At 39.0% G+C, this 23231-nt stretch overlaps 1 protein-coding gene across 4 annotated transcripts in view; it reads left to right on the top strand.

Moving 5' to 3' along the window:
- Positions 1-23231, top strand: part of MAP3K5 (mitogen-activated protein kinase kinase kinase 5) — a 210953-nt gene that overhangs the window by 136196 nt on the left and 51526 nt on the right. For all 4 annotated transcript variants that reach the window (XM_004263783.4, XM_033406517.2, XM_049695571.1 and 1 more), the window contains 4 exons: positions 2544-2651; positions 8384-8433; positions 10985-11080; positions 14701-14782. In XM_004263783.4, coding sequence (XP_004263831.1) covers positions 2544-2651; positions 8384-8433; positions 10985-11080; positions 14701-14782 — 336 coding nt within the window. The remainder of the gene's footprint in view (positions 1-2543; positions 2652-8383; positions 8434-10984; positions 11081-14700; positions 14783-23231) is intronic.

Consider the following 23231-nt stretch of genomic DNA (forward strand, 5'->3'; position numbering starts at 1 on the left):
ATATATATAAAAAAGATAAGAACCTGCTGTATAAAAATAAAATACAAAAAAAAAAAAAAGAAAATATTTAATTTAATTGTCTTCATTTATCTCACTACCATATCCATTCTCATGCTTCCAAGAAATAAGTGTGACCCTGGGCAAAAGAAAAGAGGCGAAAGTTTCTTTGGGAAATGAAAGGTCCCATCATTTATTATTATTTGAGTTCAGGTTGATTTATTCTTTTTCCTGACCTGTCTTCTGTGTATATTTTCTTTCCTTCCTACATTGGAGACCATCAACCCATCACTTAATGTCAGGCAAGAAGAAGAGGAGGTGGTGTTTTCACAGATGCTATAGGAGCTTAGATATGTACCTCTACTTAATATCTGCTCTTCAGAGTTTACAGGCCTTGCTGTCTTCCTTCACACTTCAGAAGTTAGCCGTTAATTGTAATGTTAACCTATATAAAAGACTAGAAACTAAAAGCAAGAATGTGTATACTCTCTAGCAAGTTGTATCTAGCTGGTTTTGTCAAATTGCCTCCTTTTTTCTTGTCTTTTCTCAGGCTTTCTGTGACATCCACAGCACGTGCTACAAATTCTTTACATTTTGTCGTTTCAAGGCCAGTTCAAAGGGCTCAGCGAGCATTAGAGAATAATAATTTCAACCAGTTTTTTATTCCGTATCTCAAGATAAGAAACACATAGTTCATATTTTATCTATTAGAAATATTTGAGACAATACCACCATCGTTTAAGAAGACAGGAGATAACCTGTGCTGTGCTTTTCTAATGTTAGATAGCAGGCCACGTCATTAGGGAACAAGGTATGTTCTCATTGTCAGCGGAGTGACTTGGGTGCGATTTTGGGAAACCCACCTTTTATTCCCTATTATTCGTTTTAATTTCACAAACACTGGGATACTCAGATTTGAGAGCACCATTTCTGCCAAATTCAGATTGAATATTAATGATTTTCATTATTATTCATTGGTGCCACTTAGCTGTTGATGGGAATTTGGACCTTGATTCACACAATATGTTTCTGAATCAGACTATGTTCCCCAGTGGGCTCTTACTGTGTGTTTATTTTGATACATGTCATCTTATTTTCATAGCTAGAGCCTGACCAAGAATTCTTTATGCCCTTAAAGTTTTTTATGCTCAAGTAAAGAAAATTTTGTCTTTCTAATCCCCTTTCTCTAGTTCTCTGTACCTGAACTTAAAGAAAAAGTATTCCAGTTTCTCTGAGTGTTAAGTATTTTCTTTTCTTTCCAAGTATTTCTACTTAAGACTGCACAGAAATTTTGAGCTAGATAGGTGCCTTTAAGTGTTTGTACAAATAGGTAATATCTGTAGCACCTTTGAAATCAGGGCACGTGTGGCATTTTAATGTTATTTGCTCCTAATATGAGATATTAGCAATAATATAATACATCATCCAGTCCTTTGATGGAGATTCTCATCTCACTTGTCATATATCCCTCATATATCTCCAAAACAGGAGCAAAGTTAAAGTCTCTTTCTCTCACAAAGTTTAAATCATTATTAAAGATACCAGTCTTATCTTTTTTTTTTTCTTTTTTTGCGGTACGCGGGCCTCTCACTGTTGTGGCCTCTCCCGTTGCGGAGCACAGGCTCCGGACGCGCAGGCTTAGTGGCCATGGCTCACGGGCCCAGCCGCTCCGCGGCATGTGGGATCTTCCCGGACAGGGGCACGAACCCATGTCCCCTGCATCGGCAGGCGGACTCTCAACCACTGTGCCAGCAGGGAAGCCCACCGGTCTTATCTGGAAGGCAGTGCAAAAACATTTTATTATTTCATGCAACTACGTTCATTTCTTTGGTTTATATATAAAACTCTTTCAATAATAATCAAAATCATTTCTCAATCCCTTTATAAGGGTATGAAAACCATACTACTACATCTTTATGGTAAGGTGTGGCCACAGAAAATCAAAAATAAGTATGTGACACTCTATATATGGAATCTTTTCTGTGCACAGAATTATTTGTTTTACCACATTTCTGCCTTTCTTTGACACATTTATATTTATACAAATAGATTATGGGAAAAGAATATGAAAAAGAATAGATATGTATCTATGTGTAACTGAATCAGTTTTCTGTACACCTGAAACATTGTAAATTAACTATAAAAAAATAAAATTTTTTTAAAAACTGAAATAAAAGATTCTGTATTGATTATAAGATAAAACAAAAGTTTTTGAATATATATATACATGTGTGTGTGTATATATATATATATATATATAAAATTAGTAGATTCCCTGGGGATAGCAAACCAACATATGGATTTCAAACATTTATTTCTAATTTCTTTAGCAATGAAAGGTGATGCATTATTGGAATTTATAATAATTGTTTAATACCATAAAATGCTCAAAGGACTCATAGGGGTAGCAACAATCAGAAGTTAAAATGGTTTTACTCCAGCGTTGGACTCAGCCTCATCCGTTAATCTGTGTCAGTGCAGTGTTGTTATAACAGCTCTAAATGGCTTAAATCTTAAGTCACTAATATTAGCCTTATATTTTCAAGGTATTAATATTAGAACCAACCAAAATCTATCAACCTTCGTATTTGTCTATCAACAATGAAGTGGAGGAAAAGACAATATCTATCTGGCACGTACTTCCTGATGACAAGGTAAATTGTGCAATTATTAAGACGAGTATTCGTAGCGAAGGACTTTAGACCCTTTGGGCATTTATATATTCCAGCAAATATATACATTAGTTAAGAAGAAATAGCTTCCTGTGTATTTATCTTGGCATAAATACATTCTGTAATATAAAAACTGTTAGATTTTGGTTATGGATTTCATTCACTTAATAAAATATAATTCAACTGTTTGGATTTTTATTATAGATGGCATAGTCCTCCAAAGGGCACCCAAAATGGGATTGTTTCTGTTTTGCAAATTCATGCTATAAATTAAATTATGTGCAAAGACCTGATACTTAAAATATATGATTTAAAGGATGCGTATCTTAATTCTAGGAAGCCTGTCAGAATAACGCTATTTCTAGTCTTACGGTGTTATGATTAGAGTTATAACTGCATCTCGCCGGTTGGTTATCAGAGTAGCTGCTACATTTCAGATGACCCCTGACTTATGTGCTGGGTGTAACATGAGGTGGGCTGCGCTGCCACTGGTTTTCAAAAGAATCTTAAATGCTCTCATTTCCACTTATAACCATCATCTGGATAATCCTTACATTTCTATATTTCATCAGTTTTAATGCATGTACAAATCATCCTGCTATTTTTTAAAAATAGAAGCTTTTCAAGAGCTGATTCCAGTCCATAGGATAAACCACAGAAATGAGGAGTCTTGTGGCAAAGTAGTTTTGTGGGGGTTTTTGTAATTATTTTGTAAAATACCCTTCTCATTTTCCTTAAACATCATCCGTGCACTCAGCAAATCTTTATGGAGCACTTAGTCTGTGACAGGCACTACCAGGCTCTGTGTTAAGCACGAGGGAAACAGTGTATACAAAATAGGCCAGATTCCTGCCCAGGAGTTTACCTTCTACTCAGGGAACCAGAAGATAAACAAATAAATAAAAGATATAGGCACATTAAATGGTGAAAAGCGGGAAATAAAGCAGAAAAGGCAATTAGGAAGTCTATTTGAGGGTATGGGGTTGCAGTTTTTTAAAATGTCAGTGTCAGTTTTTTGAAATGTCTTTGAGTCAACAGACCTGGGCTCAAATCCCTTGGGCAACATGGCATCTCCAAGCTGCGGTGTTCTCATCTGTGGAATGGAATAATAATATCCACCTCAAAAGTTGTGAAATTAATCAAAATAATGTAGGTAGAGTATATTGCACAGAGCCTGACATATAATGAATACCGAGTGTATTTTAACAACAGTAATGACAACAGTAATAAAATTGCGGCAGTACGCAAACCCTAACATTGAAAGCCCAGAATTTAACCCTGCTCTTCTCCTTAGATGACATGGCAGCAATCATTTGGGAGGTTGTTCGTGTTATATTAGGGAACTGTGATATTGCAATTTATAGTAAGAAATATATATTTGATCTTAGGCCCTGTTTCTGCCACAGAGTTCCTAAAATCCTTGAATTTCTTAGGTGCTGAGAGCCACAGAGGTGTCTTTTGTTATGTTAATGAGGTGATGTTTGGAAAACACCTAAGGATGGGGTCTGGTTGCCAGGGGAACCAACCAGGTGATTAGAGGATTGGAACTTTCACCCCCACACCCCTGACCTCCAGGGAGGGGACAGCGGCTCTGGTAAATTAATTGAACTGAAGGAGGGGGTCCTTGGAACCTCCAGTCTCTACTCCACTTGGAGTCGTGCCATCATGACGAAATTGATAATGACTAATATATCTATATGCATCTCATTAACCTTGTTTTAAAGTACACAGTGTCTTATTTACATTATTTTAAATTATATGCATACATGTTCTCATAAGCAGAAGTAGAGTAGCCATCCACTTGAAACTACAAAACCAAGAGAGGTTAGAGACATGAACGTTATTATCTGGGAGAGATTTTCAGAAGCCTGATTGGGAAGAGCAAGGTTATCCAAGGACACTTGGAAACAGAATGTGGCTAAAGGAATTAGCGATTAGCCAGACCCTGAGAGTGAGTGGAGAGCCAGAAGTTATTTGGAAGACAGAAAAAGAAGAGAAAGTAAGCCAGAAATTTTTGGAAAAAGAGTACTATTTCCAGTTGTCATTATTTTCTTTTTCTGGAGGTTCTATGTTCAATACAGTTAGCCTTGTTTTGATTCTCTTATGTTTTGTGACAATTGTAGAGACAATTTTTATATTATGCTAAGAAGTATATTAGGATATAAATTAGTACATTAAGAAGATTTATAGATTTAGGCTGTGAATTGTCCTGCTTCCATTTTTACCATCTTTTGATCAAGAAATATTACATTTGCATTGTCCCCACTGCCTATTACCTTTAGTGCTAAAAATAGTCCTTGTTCAAAAATGTAAGCTTTCTTAAATCAATCTGTTTCCATTTTAAATTTTTGTCTGTTTCTTTGCAAACCCTAGTTCTATCCATAATGTGTTCATTACCACTACCATTTTCTCTGTTTTTTAAAATAGAAGTGATATAACTGGAATGAGGACAAGCAATGAAGATAACTTTGTTATTATTTTATTCGTTTAAAGCAACTGTAATGGCTGTAATTAAATAACAGATAAGCAACAGGTTTTATAGGTCTTCCTGTTAAACAGGAAGTGGATTTTTTGGTCATGGAATGTTTAATTTTTTTCCTCTGAAAGTGGAAAAACAGAGTGTTGCTTTTCATTTATCATATTTATTTCTCTATTCCCTCTCTCAGTATTTTCATTCTAAAATGTGGGATGAACAGTTATATGAGCTAGTATATACTTTATATTGCAATTTTCAAAACTTTAAGGTCATTATACCAAGTCCCAAGAGTTCAGGGAGTCTTTGAGAGTTACTCTATGGTCAGGGGCAAATTAATTGAAATCCCAGTCCTTTAACAGCTCTCCCTGGTTGCCACTTAAAGTAAGTTGGTGCTTGAAGAAAGTCTTCATGAGTACCTGAAAGAAAAACCTAGAATGAGGAAGAGAGAAGTTATTTGCAAGATATTTTAAATCATTGTTATTTAGAATTCCCCTCCTTGGAGGGTTGAAGCTAAGCACTCCTGGCCTATCTGGTGGCTTGTCAGGCCAAGGTAGCAGGGTCCCAGTGCAGGACTTCGTGTTGACTCCCCTCCCTCACTCCAGCTCCAACCAGTGGCCACTCAGAGAAGACCCAGGAAATTTCTTAGGGGAATATATTAATCCCAGATTCTAGATTTTGATGATGTGATGCTCTCATCCATCAAGGAAGTTTTTAACTACAAAATTCCCAACCAAAAGTGGCTTAAGTAATAAGGAAACATTGTCCCATATTACAAGAGCTTCTGAGGTGGATCATTCTGGGGGTAATTTCAGCGGCTTGACAGTGTCAGAATTCTGGTTGGCTTCTCTATGTGCTCTTGTTTTTTCTCTTGTGGTCTTAAATAGCAACTCCAAGCATCAGTTCATGTGGACAGCATCCAAAGAAGGTTAGGGCCTTTCCCCTGGACCAAAAGTTACATCACATGTCCATGCCTAAGGCAATCACCAGCAAGGGAAATGGGCTTACCATGGCCGACTTAGGGAATCAATTTCACTGTCCCTAAACCTTGCCACCTGAACCTGAACAAAATTCATTTTTTCTTAGCAAAGAAGGATGGGAATGGCTGTCGCCTGGGGAGCCAGCAGTGTCTGCCACAGGCATTCCTGCCATCTTAACTCAGTATTAATTCCTTGTTTTCATTCTTGCCCTAGCTGGGGCATAGCATCTGAGGCTAACCAGTTTCAAGAAATTGGTGCTTGTGCTGACTGGATTAGGTTGAGTGTTGGTTTGGGGCTTGTTGGGGTTGATTATCACTCCAGTTCTGCCTCTGCTCTGCCCTTTTCCCCTGATTCCCACACGGACCCAGAAGACTTTTACCTTACCTGTTGGCTTTTATAGCTCACCAGCGCCTCTCTGTGGTGAGAGGCAAGGGAGGTGGGGAGAGAGGACTCCTCCTCCCAGATCACTCCATCTCAGGCCCCGGGCTTTGCACCACTGAAATGGAACATTTCCTGGCAGCACTCACAACCTTCCAGGAACCTAAAATTCTGAAAATGCTCTACTTCTTTCCTACAAAACCAGCCTAGTCCATCTGGGAAATCTCTCCTCGGCTGTTCCCAGAACAGGGCTGATGGAGGATAGATTTTACCAGGGCTGTCTTGCAGGTGTTTGTCAGTTGCTGTGTTCCGTCGCAGGTTTATACACTGCCCTGCCCGCTCGGCACTCACCCCCACCTCCTGATCCTGGGGATGGCCTTAGAAAGCAGCTCAGTTGCAGGCTCTGAGGATAAGGCGGCATTGTGTGCAAGGAGCGTGCAGGTAACAGCTGCAGCTCTCGGGTCACATATTTTTAGAAGGTCACCTGAGGCCGACAGGATTTAGAAGCAACTTTCCAAATTACCAGCTGAAGCTGCAGGCTGCTATTTTAATTTAAGTCCCTCTGTACTCCTGTTAAGAAAGCCGCATTCCATGAGTACCTTTCTGAGGTCTCTGCCCTCTCTGGGCCTCGTGCACAGCAGCATTTGCTCTGTGTTAATTCAGGTCACATCCCCATGACCTGACTGATGTGCGTTGAAAGTAGATTTTTAGTAAATCTACTTTGGATTTGAGAGGATCTATTTTTAAGTTGCATGGTCCTAGCAAAGAACTAGGTGCTATGGATATAAATGATGGCTTTTTGAGTTGCCTTGGCCAAAAGGAGAGTTCTGGGCCATCTCAGAGCCATGGGCTTCATTACCCATTTCACTAGCCCAGCTAAGACCTCAGCCTCTGGCAGTATTTTAAGTGGATGGATAAGAGCTTGTTTCCCTGGTTGTTTTACATTTACAGAATTGAACTGCAATCAAAATTGACTACAATACAGTATTTGAACTGCAATGAGAATTGACTACAAAACAATACAATACAGAATTAACTACCATACATGTATCAACTCCTTTATTTCCAGAAAAATATTTGTTATTAATTCTATTCAGTATATTGTCACAAATATTTTTATAGGGAATGCCATCTAGCTTGTCATTTATTTAATTTAGATACATATGAATTTAATACTAGTTTTAACTCAGATTTAGTAATAAACTCAAGAAATAAATGCCCACATTTTTTTTTCATCTTGGCCCTGTAAATCATCCATGTTTATCATATGATAATTAAATGTCTTATGTTTAAACTTTATTAGCGTATTGACTTTTGCATAAATTAGGTAACAACACATTGTAGCAACGATGGACACCGTATACATGTGTCTACACACATACATACTTGCTGAACTATTTTCTAAAGAAATAGAACCACCATTTTGGTTAGAATATGTAACTAAAGATAATTCAGAAGTAATTATCTTTAAACCTTGAAGAGATTTTATTCAAATTAATGTTTTTCTTTCTCAGAAAAGAAATATCGCTCAACTATAATTGAATTACCTTGATCACTGGGTTTTTTACTTGAAAATTTCAGGCTCTACAGTTATTATGTTAATCTGCTAAAAATCAAGTTTTAGAATTTAATAAGACTAATTCTCCTAGGTTCTCTTGGAAACTGTTTTATTGAAGTACAGAAATTATTAAGTAGAGTAAATATCACCCTTGTGGCTTGAGAATGAACTGCAGTTTCCATCCAGATAGTTTGTCTGTGGAGAATTATGCACTAGGAAAAATGACTCTGTGTATATTTTTTAAAAGTAATAAAACAAAATTACTGTTATGTTATTTTCATTTGGATGACTCAACCTTTGTTGTTGTTCTTCCCCTGTGTTCTAGAAAGGTATACATGAGTGGAATTTTAGTGCTTCTTCTGTCAGGGGAGTGAGGTAAGTTTCCTTGGTGCATTTCGTTTACTTAGAAGATGTTTTTCTAGAGTGTGAATGTCTTGGATAGGACTTGTAGTCATGATTTAAAAAGGCAAAGAACTTCAAGAATCCTTCTGTTGATGAAAATGCTCAGCCTTCTTCAGACTCTTTATCTCCATTACAAAAAATTTGCAACAAAACCTTCACTGTTTGAACTGACTCTGCACTTGCACTTGTCACCTATTTAAAATGTGGTGACAGAGAGATAAATGTGAACTGTGGACCAGAGTCAAGGTGAGGATAAAAGTGAGCTGTGTGGGGTCCTCTCTAGCTGGGTTTATGTTAGAGGATGGTTTTTCTGGTCTTTTGGTATCCCAGGAACTAATCTCTCCTTAGATGTATTGAAAACATACATACCATCTGCCAGATTGTGTCCTGTACCTAATATTAATATGGTGAGATTATGGGAATTCATTTTTCTACGACTTTTCCTGAGGTCACCGTTAATGAAGTGTTCTTGAGGTTACAGTGGCTCCCTTCAGTTCTGACATTGCCATCCTAATGCCAATTCCTGGGGTTTAGAAATGAGATTTATTTCAGAATCAAGAGCCACTGGTTAAATGTTTACATACTTGTTCTACAGAAGTTTATGAGACACCAGCTCTTGCAAATTTCAAACCAAATTAGTTGTGTTTACTACTGTGTGCCCCATATAAACAGAAATGAGAAAAATCAGATTTCTGTGTGCCAGTTATACAATACTCTGTTGCTTTTGGCATAATAGTAATTGGTTTTGTTGGAGGCTGTGAACTGGCAGAGTCGTCTGGGTCACTGATAATTGGAGTTTGCCTGGTAAAAACACCTGTTACCTCATGAATGATGTGAACAGAAACAGGCCAGACTGACTCAATATATATCTTTCCAATCCATGCCTTCTCAAATAAAGCATTACTCTCTTAATATTTAATTTTTAAGACCAGTCATTAGCAAGACACTCATTACTTATTGCTGCCTTTTTAAGCCATCCATCTAGGAAAGTATGGTAAACATAAATTTCACTTTATCAGCGTGGAATGATTATATGCAGCTACTGTTGGTTTATATGTTGAGAAACTTGAGTTCCAGTGTGTGACTTCAAAGAGAGCTAACTTTTCTTGACTTCCTCCTCTATAAATAGAAGACAAACTATAGAAGAAAATCCAGCTGTCAGCAGTTTGTCTTGCATCAGCTTAGGACTTGTTCAGCTCGGCCAATGGGCATTTATTGAGCAGCAGCTATCTGTCAAATGTTGAGTCCTGTTCTGCTAAGGATGCACAAAGGACTAAGACATGAACTCTGCTCTTGAAGCACTCACAGCCCAGCAGAGCAGCACACATTTAACAACTAATGATAGTACAGTGTGAGATTAACAGATGTATGTTCAAAGACCAGAGGGGCAAGAGGAAGTCTTTCTGTTTCAGGTAGAAGTAGTGAAGGGAGAGAGGGTGAGGTCTAAGGTGGGCCTTAAATGGTAAATAGAATTTCTTTAAAAAGTCAAAAATGATGTGCATTCCAAATGGAAGGAACAGCAGATGCAGAGGCATAAAATAGGGATTGGAGAACTATAGCCCACAGGCCAAATATGGCCCGCTGCCTGTCTTTGTAAATAAAGTTTTATTGGAACTCAGCCATGTTCATTCATTTATGTATTGCCTAAGGCTGCTCCAACAGCAAAACTGAGTAGTGTGGCCTACAAAGCTTGATATATTTACGCTCTGACCTGTTACAGAAAATAGTTGCCAACCCTTGGCATAAAAGAGCATGGCCTGGGGGCTTCCCTGGTGGCGCAGTGATTGAGAGTCCGCCTGCCGATGCAGGGAACACGGGTTCGTGCCCCGGTCTGGGAAGATCCCACATGCCGCGGAGCGGCTGGGCCCGTGAGCCATGGCCGCTGAGCCTGCGCGTCCGGAGCCTGTGCTCCGCAACGGGAGAGGCCACAACAGTGAGAGGCCCGCGTACCACAAAAAAAAAAAAAAAAAAAGAGCGTGGCCTGACTGGTAAACTCAAAATTGTTTCAATTTCTGTAAAGTAAAGGACTTGCTGAGTCCAAACCAAGTGCTGTTTCATATTTCTTCACTCCTTTATAATCTCTACAATAATGAGGTGCTTTACCTGCCTCCACACATTGCCTTCCTAGCTTCGGAAGCATTTTATTGTTCGACACATCTTACGGAACCAGAATCACCAAGGTCAGTAAGCCAGTTGATATTTACGCTTTTCTTTCAAGCACACAGTTTAGTGCTACAGCAGGCAAGACCCCTTCCCCATGCTAAGTTGTAGGACACATGGCTTGTGTGCCTACAACACCCCAGAGCAACATTATCTGCCGATACAAGCAGGAGGATAATGCTCAGAATATTAAATAATTTTAGTGTTGTGGTACAGGGAATGTCACTTTTTAAAGTGCTATTTATAACATTTTGGTATAAACAACACTGGTATCATAATTGGGACTGAATATAAAAAGTATTTATTTTTCATTACAGTACATGAAGTATTGAGATTACTGTGAATAATTCTTTGTTTGTTTCAGTGTTTCTAAATTTGAAGAACGATGCTGTTTTCTTTATGTGCTTCACAATTCTGATGATTTCCAAATCTATTTCTGTACAGAACTTCATTGTAAAAAGTACGTATTAGTCACTGTTTATGTGTGAAAAAGACTGTTCTTACCTGATCATTATTTTTAATTAATGAATGAACATGTAGCTCCTGTAAAGAATTCATGGCCATGTGCTTATATAAATATTTCATTTGCACTGATATCTTATAATTATGTGGCATGTTTAACTGAGAATTTGGGGAACTTTCTTTAATAAATGAACCTTTTTCTTAGTCGTAATTTATTTTTCCTTAGACAAAACATTAACCAAATTTACCAGTTAGTTGCCAAGTATTATGACTCATTTTTAAAGTGGTCATGTATTATGTGATTACCAAAATTTTCATTCTTGAATTCTTTCGAATAATCTCACCATCGTCTGCAACAGTGGCTCCTAACTCTTGTTCATATTAGAATCAACTGGTGGGCTCTAGAAAGCGCCTGAGCCCGACCCTCGACGAATTATATTGGATTTTTAGGTGGAGGAACAACTTGAGCTAAGAGCCAGTGATGTAATCTACACCCATAAAAGATAATCCAAAAATACATGGACTCCATTGTATATTTGGGTTAACCTCCCTGGGTATATTTGTCTTGGGCTAATAACTAAGTACTTCCTGGTCCCTTAGAACACAGTGACTAATTGTGGGAACCTATAGAAGTGCGTGACAATTTAGACACCAACGTGCAGGTAAAAGCCAGCTTGGACTTAAGATTTTGCTGGGGTGGTTCTTTCAAATAATCACTGTTTGAGCCCATTATAAATGATTGATATGCTAGCTACAATATACAGTCAATCATTTTTATCTTGGTACCAAAAATATGTATGTTTAATTTAAGATTCTTGGCTAAAGTTTTATCTTTATTATTGTAAAATGTGTAGTAAAATGACTTGGAAATAAGAAAGAATTCCTAGCACATGTATGGTCGACTTTTCTACTTACACTTGAATTCTCAAGGCTCTTCATTGGTTTCAGTGATAATTATAGCTAAGATTTATGGAGTACTGACCTCAGACCTCATATCTATTTTAATCTTCAAATAAAATTTATTAGGTAGGTAATATTAATATTTTTGTTGAAAAGAGTAAAAAAAAAAAAAAGTAGAGTCTTGGAGAGTTTAACTACCTATAATCATATATAGCCAAAAAGCATAAAACCTGGGATTTGAACCGGGCACATGTTACTCCAGGATCCAAGCATCTAAAACTTACACTGTACTCCCACCCCACTAGAAGTGTTATATTCTATTTAGAAAAGTTGGTGTTGAAAATTTTTGTGTGAGTAGCTGATGGAAATCTTTACCTCACATCTTAAAGTCTATCTTTAAACCTAGAATTTGTTTAGGTCTTTCATGTTCTTCCTTTTGGTTGAACTTGCTTTTGTCTGTAACTCATCAGGATATGTAATCTTCATCGGAGCATACCATCATTCTGATCAGGTTTGGGATTTTCTTGTCTTGTCTTTAACCTCCAAAGAATGTATATATAGAGAAAGGAAGAGTGAGGAACTAGGCATCACACGCAGACTCCATAGAGAGGCTTCCAACTCCATAATGGACTTTGTCTATTTTGTTCATTGTCATATTCCCAAAGGCCAGAACAGTTTTTTATCCTAGTGGAAACTTGATGAGTATTTGTTGGATGGATGGATGGATGATAAGAGGTACTGTATAAGAAAAGGTTTTTTCCTTCCTGTGTAGGAAAAAAACCCAGTTCTTCCCTACTGTGTTTCTTTCCTTCGTGTCTCCTTTATTCCTCACACAAAACACTTTATTTCTGACATTTCTGGTCCCCAGATGTGTGGAGGTTTTACCCCACAACAAGCAATTCTCTGTGACACCTACAATTGAACTCAGTCTACCTGGAGATAGAGTGAGATCCCACAGGTTAAAGGCTCAGTCCCATAGACTGTCTCTTCCCCTGACTTCAGATACCAGTCACAAGCCCAGATTATCACCTGTGCTTTAGATATACCAGCTATAGATCAGAGGTTCCAGCGACCCCCTTCTTGGGTTCGATTAATTTGCTAGAGAGGCTCACAGAACTCAGGGAAACACTTACTTACATTTACCAGTTTATTAAAGGACATGAGACAGATGAACAGCCAGATGAAGCGATGTCTAAGGTGAGGTCTGGGAGGGTCCCCAGTGCAGGAGCTTCTGTCCCTGTGGAGTTGGGGTGCATCACCCTCCCTGTATGGGTATGTCCACCAACCCAGAAGCTCTCTGAACCCGCTACTATTGGGATTTTATGGAGGCTTCCTCATGTAAGCATGAACAATTATTAACTCTATTTCCAGCCCCTCTCTGCTCTCTGGAGGAAGGTGGGGGAGTGAAGCTGAAAAGTCCAAGCTTCTGATCGTGGCTTGGTCTTGACCAGCCCCATCCAGGAGTCCACCCAGAGTCGCTTCGTTAGAACAAAAGATGCTCCTGGTTCTGTATCACTTAGGAATTTACGAAGGTTTTAGGAGCCCTATGTTAGAGATGGGGTCTTAGACAAATATTAGAACACAGGAGATGCTCGTAGTGTTCTTATCACTTACAAGGGTTTTAGGAGTTCTGGGCCAGAACCTGGGGGGCAGAGACCAATATTTATTTTCTATTATCTCATAGGTACAGAGATAGCATAAACGTTCTGAGTTGTGTTAGGGAGACTTTTCTTGTCACACAGTAACCTGCTCTTCCCTTGGGCTGGCAGTGCACAGCATCACCTGCCTGTGAGATCATCAGTTCTGTTCACAGTGCCTCCCTTACTCCACCTCTGGGCTAGAAACCATTAGCATCCCTTCTGAATGGATAGACACAGCTAGCGTTGCAGAGGGAAGATCTGTTTCTTACCATAATTTTTGGGGGGAGCTCTGAAATGACCTCTAGGAAGAAAAAAAAAAGGAACTTTACAAGAATAGTTCCTGAAGAAAATGTTTGTCACCAACAGAAAGGTGGCTTCTGTCACAAACATACAAGCTAGCCATTCCTGATTCCATCAGTATTTTGCAGACTGTATATATGGGACCCCACATGTATGACACTGAGGTGCTCAGGCAGAAGATTCAGTAACTGAGATCAAATGTAGTGGCCAACACTGTGTCGCAGAGTCAGCTCAGAATTTAGAGACACTATTCCAGAATCTGGGTATTTCTGTTATGTCCCATTAAAAATAGTAATATTAACAGCAGCAAAACAATAATAGCTAATATTTAATGAGTGCCCTGTGCTGAGCACTTTACAAGTATTACCTCAAGTCATCTTCACAACAACCTGTAAGATAGGTACTCATATTCCCCATTTATAATTAAAGAACGAGGCTCAGAGAGGTGGAGAAACTTGCCGCAAATCACGCAAATACTAGCAACCTTGGTATGATATTCAAGTCCACATTCTTAACATTTCTGTGACCTTGTCTAGCCTTACTGTTCTAATTCTGTAACATATCATGTTACTATTACTTGAGGCATTAGGTCAGAAATTTCCGGCAAATCCTACCAAAAATATGAAAAATCATATTTTTCGCACTGATGCTGATATTTTGTTTATTGCCTGACTCTTCTAGGTTCCATTTGTTTTGCTCTGAAGTCACTTTGAAACGTGCTTGCTTATATGTAATATCTTATGTATTACGAGTGACCACATACCAATTTTCATTGCAGGTTTTTTGAAATGGTGAACACCATTACTGAAGAGAAGGGGAGAAATACAGAGGAAGGAGATTGTGAAGGTGACTCCCTGGAGGTAATGACTTTGGTTTCTGAGTTCATTTTACTAAATTTCTCTGTGGCTAATTTTTTAGAATGAACTATTTAAAGCTTTACTGAGGGAAAGGGGTGTGTGTGTGTGTGTGTGTGTGTGTGTGTGTGTGTGTGTGTCTGTGCACGTGTGCGCTTCGTGAGTAGTGACGAAGGGTAGAGAGCTCAGCCAGAGTCTGTAAACTTTCCCTTAATGTTTAAAAGCAGCTTCTAGAATTCCTTTGGTTAAAAAGGGTTAAAAAGCAAACATTGGAGAACTCTTAGTCAGGAATACTGAGTTTTTTGTATCTTACTCTGATGTGAGTAACTATGCTTTATCTTTGAGGGTGTTGATAACCCTCAATGCAAGAGTCACAGTGCCCTTACACATTTTTTATTCTCCTCTGAGTTATGTTGCAATTCAGACAAGCAAAATTCAGTGAAAATTCTGAATGTTAGAAGCATTCGTGGTCCTCATTTGTATGCTTAAGCAGAGAACCTGAAACAATGGAAGATTAACAGAATAAAGAGAGGAGATGAGGGCTTCCCTGGTGGCGCAGTGGTTGAGAGTCCGCCTGCCGATGCAGGGGACGCGGGTTCGTGCCCCAGTCCAGGAAGATCCCACATGCCGCGGAGAGGCTGGGCCCGTGAGCCATGGCCGCTGGGCCTGTGCGTCTGGAGCCTGTGCTCCGCGGTGGGAGAGGCCACAGCGGTGAGAGGCCCACGTACCCCCCCCCAAAAAAGAGAGAGGAGGTGATAACAATCACCCCAGTGCTGTTGCTCTGACCGCAGTGCTTTTCCTTGTGCCTCCTAGATATGGTACACTGCAGACACCTGTTTTTCGACTGTGTCCATTTTCTCCATCATGTCTTTCTGCTGTGTATAGCACAGGCTGCCACCACAGTGAGGACAGCGCTGGGGACTTTCGAGAGAGCTGACTCTCGCACTTGAGCATCTTCAGTGTCTGAAGGTTGACACTTCTCCAGGCATGGTAGTCGGCCTCTGTTTCCTCCAAGCCTCTCCCAGTGTATGACTTGGGACCGAATTCTGAATCCAAGCAATATGAAAATTACATTTCTAATGTTAAACTGAAATTGAAGAAACTAGAACACCAACCTGACTGGTATACCTAGTGTATTAGATCACTTGGATAATGTCATCTCGTAGGCTAGAAGTTTTAGGTAAGCGTTGAAGTAGTAGGGTAACAGTCGAGGGAAATTTAAATATAATAACCAATTGTTAATTCTGCCTGTAGTTAAGTTCTGTACTTCTCTAGCAGTTGTGTAGCTTTTGATATTCCTGGCTAAGCCTAAGCCTCTTTCATTTAAGTTATAAAAAGATGATAGACCTAATTTGGAAAAAAGAAATCTTCCCCACGCACTAGCTTGCTGTCTGCAGAAGTACTATAGACAATACTTCTTATTTGTTATGCTTTATATTTTGCACTGTTATATTTTCTTATTTAAGTGATTGTGGGTAGGGACTAGATCTCTTGATTTCTACATCAGTGCTCTTTTGACTGCACCTCATTATCTCTGTTTTTATTTGGGTTAAATTTAGAATCACTTGATACATAGCAACTGCCAGGGTAAAAGTTAACAAAGAAAATGAAAATGAAACAGTTCCATTAGTAATAAATTAGCAAGTGGATAGATTTGAAAATCCGTAAAGTTACTTTACAATATCATAAATTGCTGGGTTTACAAAAGCAATAACAGTGATAGCTATCCTTTATTTCATACCCTTCTTTGAAAAACTAAATCCATCTTACCAAAAATACACATAGCGCAGACAGGCTATGGTAGCCATGTTAGACAAGCTTGGTCTTCATAATTGATTGAATCAACAGTTGAGAGACTCTGCTTTAGAAACTCATTTAACCCTGTGCATTGCATAACATGGCTTTAATTGCCTTAGAATTTGTGGTGAATCTGGCCAGCTGATTTTCCTGACTCAGTCTCTTATAATGTAAAAGAGGTAGGTAGATCACTTTTCAGAGAGCTGTCAAGAAGATCCAGGGTCAAGGTCTCCTGATCTGTGTGCAGTGGTACTAAATGGGGTGGATTTTGTAAGACACCCTTCTTGATCAGACAGTTCTCCTGCAAACGCTGAGAACACTCACCAGCCAAAGATGGAGGAAAGTGCTCAGATTTCTTCCTAGGAATATCCAGAGAGTTTTAGTAGGTCTGCTGACCTTACAAAAACCATCTCATACCATAGTGCTCTCCGATTCATCAAAGTGCTCCTAACTCATACTTCTCAAGAAAGCACAGGTATACTATTCCTTAAAAAAAAAAAAAAAAAAATTATTTATTTATTTTTATTTGGTTGTGTCAGGTCTTAGTTGAGGCTTGCGGGCTCCTTAGTTGTGGCATATGAACTGTCAGTTACGGCATGCATGTGGGATCTAGTTCCCTGACCAGGGATCGAACCCGGGCCCCCTGCACTGGGAGCACAGAGACTTAACCACTGCGCCACCAGGGAAGTCCCATTATCCTTTTAATGTTAGAAAAACACTCGTGTACTTCTGTCCTTTGCATTCTATCAGAATAATTTAAAGTCTATGACATAGAATGACTTCTGCAGTATTCCCAGTGGACTGTATAGTCTATACAGTGAATTCAAGAGTACCTGTTTTAAGTATTGAAGTAATATTTTGGCTTAGTTTGCCATTTTGCCACTAGTGACATTGCTGATGTTGTAGTCTTGGGTGTTCTGTTAGCATAACATTAATGAATGGATACGGTGATGTGCTGGGCTGTGAAGATGATGAAATCCATCTTGGCTCTCCCTCTCAGGGAATGTCCCTTTGTAGCCAGAACACCTATACAATATGAGTTATTAAATAACCTTAACTTATATTTTTACATAACTTATGATAACTCCATTATACCCTTGATCACATTTCTTAGCTATTTTCAACATTCTCGACTAACATTATTTTTTCAGTATTCTAAATATTTGATTAAAATGAATTCCTTAATTTCATTACCACAAACTGAACTCAAACTTCAGCCCATCAATGACGTAGCAAAAATAATTCTTCCTCTTCCCATTCTTCATAGTATAAACAAGAAGGATTCCTTTGGAGATTTATATGCAGAATAATTATTTTCTGGTCTTTACCTTCATTTGAGATAGAATTAAAATTGTTTCAATACATGTGCCAATTATTCCTGAAGCCTTTGGGTACCTTGGCCCAAAACAAAATTAAAATGTTGGAAAGATCAGATGCTTTTAAAAAGTTTTTAACTTCACTTGGGGTGGCATCAGCATTTGGCAAACATTAACTATTAATGTGGTTCCATAAACCACAAATTTGAAGCTAATCCTTAGACTTCCTGGTGTTTGAAAAACTTCTTATTCTAAGCCCAAGTTAAGATTTACTTTTCTTTTTGATTTAAAAAACCAAGGTTTCTTTGAAGCATTATAGTTGTGGGAGGGATTCAGCCTCCTTCGGGTCATGGTCAGACCCCTCCTCCAACTGATCATATTGGACTCTGCTCTGGTAAGATCCTTGTGCAGGGGTCAGTGGTCTTGGGTTCTGGCTCTAACTTTGCCAGTAGCCAGTTTTATAACTTTGGACAAAATCCTTACTCCTGCTGGGTTAAGATGATATCATTCCTTACATGAGAGTTGAACAAGAAGATCTTAAATGTCCTTTCCTAGCTCACATTTTTTATAATTTTCAAGGTTAGTATAAACTGTACCAGGTCTTTTAAATATAGCTCAATACCACTTTCAGTGGACTTTTCTGTTTTTAAACAGAAAGAGAAACAACTTCTTTTGATTCAAGGCCATGTTTTTTGATTCAAGGCTGTCTTTTGAAATGGAAGGATTATGAACCCATATCTTAAATAGTTTAATGTATTAATAAATTTATATTGAAATCACTGAACAATGAATTACAGTTAACTGTAAGAGTTCTAACACTTATCAGCTGTGGTCCCTGTTTTTGTTCTCCCAGCCTTTCATAGCTTCACTAAGAACAAGGGCATCTACACTGTTACCCAAGCCAGACACCTCAGAGCAACTTCTGCTCCAGCCTCACCCCCAGCATTTTCTCCAGTCCCTCACCCCATTCCATCAGTCCCCCCATCTCAGGTCCTCAGAATCTCTCATGCAACTTGATATCTCTCCTGCCATCAATACACTGTCCCTGCCATCACTGGAGAGATCTCTCAGGCAGATTTAATCCGGTGACTCCCCTGATTAAAAAGTTTTGTTTTGTTTTTTTCTTAATTTTTTAAATTGGAGTACAGTTAATTTACAATGTTGTATTAGTTTCTGCTGTACAGTAAAGTGAGTCAGTTATACATACACATATAGCCACTCTTTTTTAGATTCTATTCCCATATGGATCATTACAGAGTACTGAATAGAGTTCCCCATGCTATTCAATAGACCCTTATTAGTTATCTATTCTATATATACTAGTGTGTATATGTCAATCCCAATCTCCCAATTTATCCCTCCTCCCCCCACCGCCCCGTTCCCCCCTGGTAACCATACGTTTGTTTTCTACATCCGTGACTCTATTTCTGTTTTGTAAATAAGTTCATTTGTACCATTTTTTTAGATTCCACATATAAGCGATATTATATGATATTTGTCTTTCTCTCTCTGACTTACTTCACTCAGTGTGATGATCTCTAGGTCCATCCATGTCGCTGCAAATGGTATTAAAAAAATTTAAAAATGAAAAAGAAAAAGCTTTGATGCTACTCTTTGTAGAAGATTTCCGCACCCTAGAACATTCTTACCTCCCTGGCTGTAACTTAGCTTTCCTTTGCACTCTGCGGTCCAGCAATGCCGAACTCCCTTCCATTATTCAGACAGCCAGGCTGTTCCTGCCTCTGGGCTTGACGTGCAGGTGCCCAACCCCACATGCTTTTTCTGCTTTGTCCTACTTGGTGACTGCTTCCTAATTTTTTAAGATCCAGCTCAAGGGTCATTTTGACTTTTGAATCATTTTACTTTTGAATCATTTTCAACACCCCTTCTCACTTTTCTCTGCTCTTACAGCACTCTTGCCCACTCCTCTGCCCTAGCTCTTCTCACTGCCTTGTAATTCAGTAGCCTGCACCAGACTGTTTACATCCCAAGGCTGGACTGTGGCTCTCTTTCCCTTTTCACCACAGTCTTGCATGGTGTCAGGCATCCAAGCAGAAGTTCATTCAGAAGGCTTAGAAGGGTTTGAAGCTGGGGAGTGACAAAACCAGAGCTGTTTAAACCATATCTCAAACTGGGGGGAGGGGGATGTGGATTGCAGGGGGGCAGAGTAAATGCTGGGAAATGAGCTTGAAGATTGTTTAATCAATGTTAAGTCCATAATCAAGCTGAATACCATAATCAAGCCACTCAACCCATTCTCTTCATCTCTCTCTGTCTCTCTCTCTCTCTCTCTGTCACTCTCTCTCTTTTAGTTCCTTGAAAAAGCCATAAATTACTGAGGTACTTTGGTGTTCAATACAGAATATGTTGTCTTCCTCCTCATGCCTCTCCCAAACATACATATATTCTCCCTCTCTTTTCCCCTCCTCGTCCTTTTTCTTTAATGCATTTGTAATATTTACCTCACTGTTTTATCAAAATGGGCATATGATTGACACAAGCCTCAGGTAATCATAGCAGCTGGCCCTGTGAACCTGTTTATATGTAGTTTCCAGGGTGCATAGAGAGGAAGTTGCCCCCTTGTGGGATGGGTTAGGGACAAGCAAGATAAAAGGAATGTTTTCCTTTCACTCAGACATCTGCCGGATGATGAAATACCTTACCGTTTTTTTTTCTGTTGATTTGTCTCACAGACAGACATTAACAGTGAATGATGGTTTAGAATTCATTTACATCAATTCAGAGTCATCCAGTAGTACACTGGTTTGTTTTTCTTTGGCATCCTGTTTCTGTTTTTGTACAGATCTCAAGTTGAACATCCACAATTACTGCACTGCCTGAGAAAAGCTATCACTTCTGGTGTTGTATGATAAGAATATCAGTTTGTTACTCATTCATTTATTCTGTTGTGAGAAAAAAAACTTTTTCCTCTACCACCTCAGGTTCAGTAATTGGGAGCCTGCAAATTAACTGACGAAAGACAGATTACAGAAGAAAAGACAAAGTTTATTTCTGTACGAGGGAACACGCAAAGAAGTGATTCCTGAACAACTAGAGTTAAGAGTTTATTTATCTTAATAAGGAAAGTTCTTAATAGGACTTCAAGGGAAAGCAACATGGTGGGAAACTAATGAGAAACAAGTGGAAGGTACTGAAAGTTTTGAAAAGGTTTGGTTTAGTCATTTCTTATCCAGGTATAAGTGGTCCTAAACCTCCTGGAGAGGGGATCATGGCAGCTGTATTTTCGAGAGACTTTGCTTAAGTCAGCAAAAAAAGTTTAGATAAGGCTTTTTCTGCAGCTGCAATTTATTCAGATGTTTTCAGCTTAAAATAATCTTGGTACCACATTAGTGGGTCCAAGTGGATTCTATCAGTTCACTCAACAAATGTTTATTCGACACCTGTGGAAGGCACTCTCTAGGCGCTGGGGATCCAGCAGAGAACAAAATACAGAAAATCCCTGTCTTCACTGAGCTTGCAGTATAGTGGGAGACTGATAGTAAATAAGTGAAATACATGCTATATTTGATAATGATCAGTATAGAGGAGAAAAATTAGGCAGGGAAGGATTTAGGAAGTTACAGTGAAACAGGGTGTATAATTTTAGACAAGGAAGCCAGGGAAGGCTCCTTGAGAAGGGAAGGTCTGAGTAAAGATCTGAGGGAGGAGAGAGCTATGAGATTAGATATCTGTACCTGCAGCGTTTTTCCTATTCTATTAATGCTATTAGTAGCATTAATGTTTTCATGAATTATGAAATGAATTAATGTAGTTATTAATGTTTTCAGCATTTACATATTACTAAGGCGATAAAGACTGAAAATTAGCAAAGCTATCATTTGGCTTTTTGAGGTGACTACTCAGCTAAGGTGATTAAGTGCCGGGGGAAGTACATGGCTTTTTAGAAGGTGGCTGTTTTACTGTGGATCCCTGGACGGTGCAAGGACTAAGTGAGTCATCACTTCGTTGTTTGGCCTTGTCAGGACTGTCTTCCTACGCTCATTCTCCTCCCAGTGCCAGTTTAGGCAGTTGTGGGCAGGCAACAAGAGAGGGCTGATTCTAGAAGCGTCCTCATCACTGCCTCAGAATGCAGTGGTCTCCCTCAGCAACAGCCTGAGTTGCTAGCCCTTTGTCGTAGAAATAGAATGCGAGCTATATAAGCAGTGTAATTTTATTTTTATTTTTTTAAATACTGAATTCGCCTTGTCCCCACCTTCCTTTTTCTACCTACTTGTCATTTGACAGACCCTGCCTTCCCTTGGCTTCTGGCCAATGCTCTGGTCTACTTTTTCTGGCCATCACATAGATGATTCTCTCTTCTTGTAGATCAGGGCAGTTTTCTCAAGCCTGCTTTTTCAATTCATATCTCTGTATTGTAAGAATAGGAAAAAGGGGTTAAAAAAGAAGGAGAAACCAAGCGGCAGCTACCCATTGGAACGGTTTTCAGTTTTATTGAAAGCCCTTTTGATTTTTACCATGACCATGTCATTTAACAGGAGTCCTATACTTAATTTTGTTTTTTTAAAAAGGAATAGTCTGTTGATGCTTTACATTCCTTAGGGAAACTAAAGCTTGAGCAGTTTCATCAAGGCTTATATATTCTTCTCTATGTTAAGTAAGTATCCCTGTGGCAAAGCTCCTTTCAATCAAAAATAAATGGATAGCAACATTAAATGTTTTGTTTTGGCACCTGGTTTTTAAAAAGGGTCTCATCAATTTTTTTATAACCTGATTGATTAATTAAGCCAATAATCACTGAGCCTCTACTACAAGCCAGATATGGCTAAGACTAGGGACAGAGAAATTAAAGTCCTGTTCTCAAAGAGCTCAGAGTACAGACTGGAATGCAGATTTGGGTAAGAGAAGAGTGAAAAAGGTGTGAGCGAGTGAGGGCAGAAGGCCTTGGAAGCATATCAGACCAGAATCTAACCCAGCTTTTGAGGGTCAGGTGGACAGTTCAAGAAAGCTTCCTTGTTTTGAAGGCAGAATTACCTAGGTAGAAAACGCATATGTGTAAAGGCACAAAGATCTGTGGAACCTCCCTGGGAATTCTGGGGGGACACTGATGAGATAGAAGGTTAGACACAGAGGCAGAAATAAGGTCCTGAAGGGCATTGATGCCAGGCTAAGGAGTTTGGATTTGATCCAGAAAGTCATGAGGAACGGATAAAGCAGAGGCAGTGGTATGAACATGGAAAGCTCACTTTGGAACTTTGAACTTTGGAAAGTTCACTGTCCACTTAATGGAGAATGAATTAGGGAACAGGGCAACAAGAGAGGAGAAGACAGGGAGGCCAATTAAGAGTCTGTAGAATTAGTACAGAAGCAAGGAAGGCCTGAAA

The sequence above is a fragment of the Orcinus orca genome, chromosome 12 (assembly GCF_937001465.1).
Source record: "Orcinus orca chromosome 12, mOrcOrc1.1, whole genome shotgun sequence".
Lineage (NCBI taxonomy): Eukaryota > Metazoa > Chordata > Mammalia > Artiodactyla > Delphinidae > Orcinus > Orcinus orca.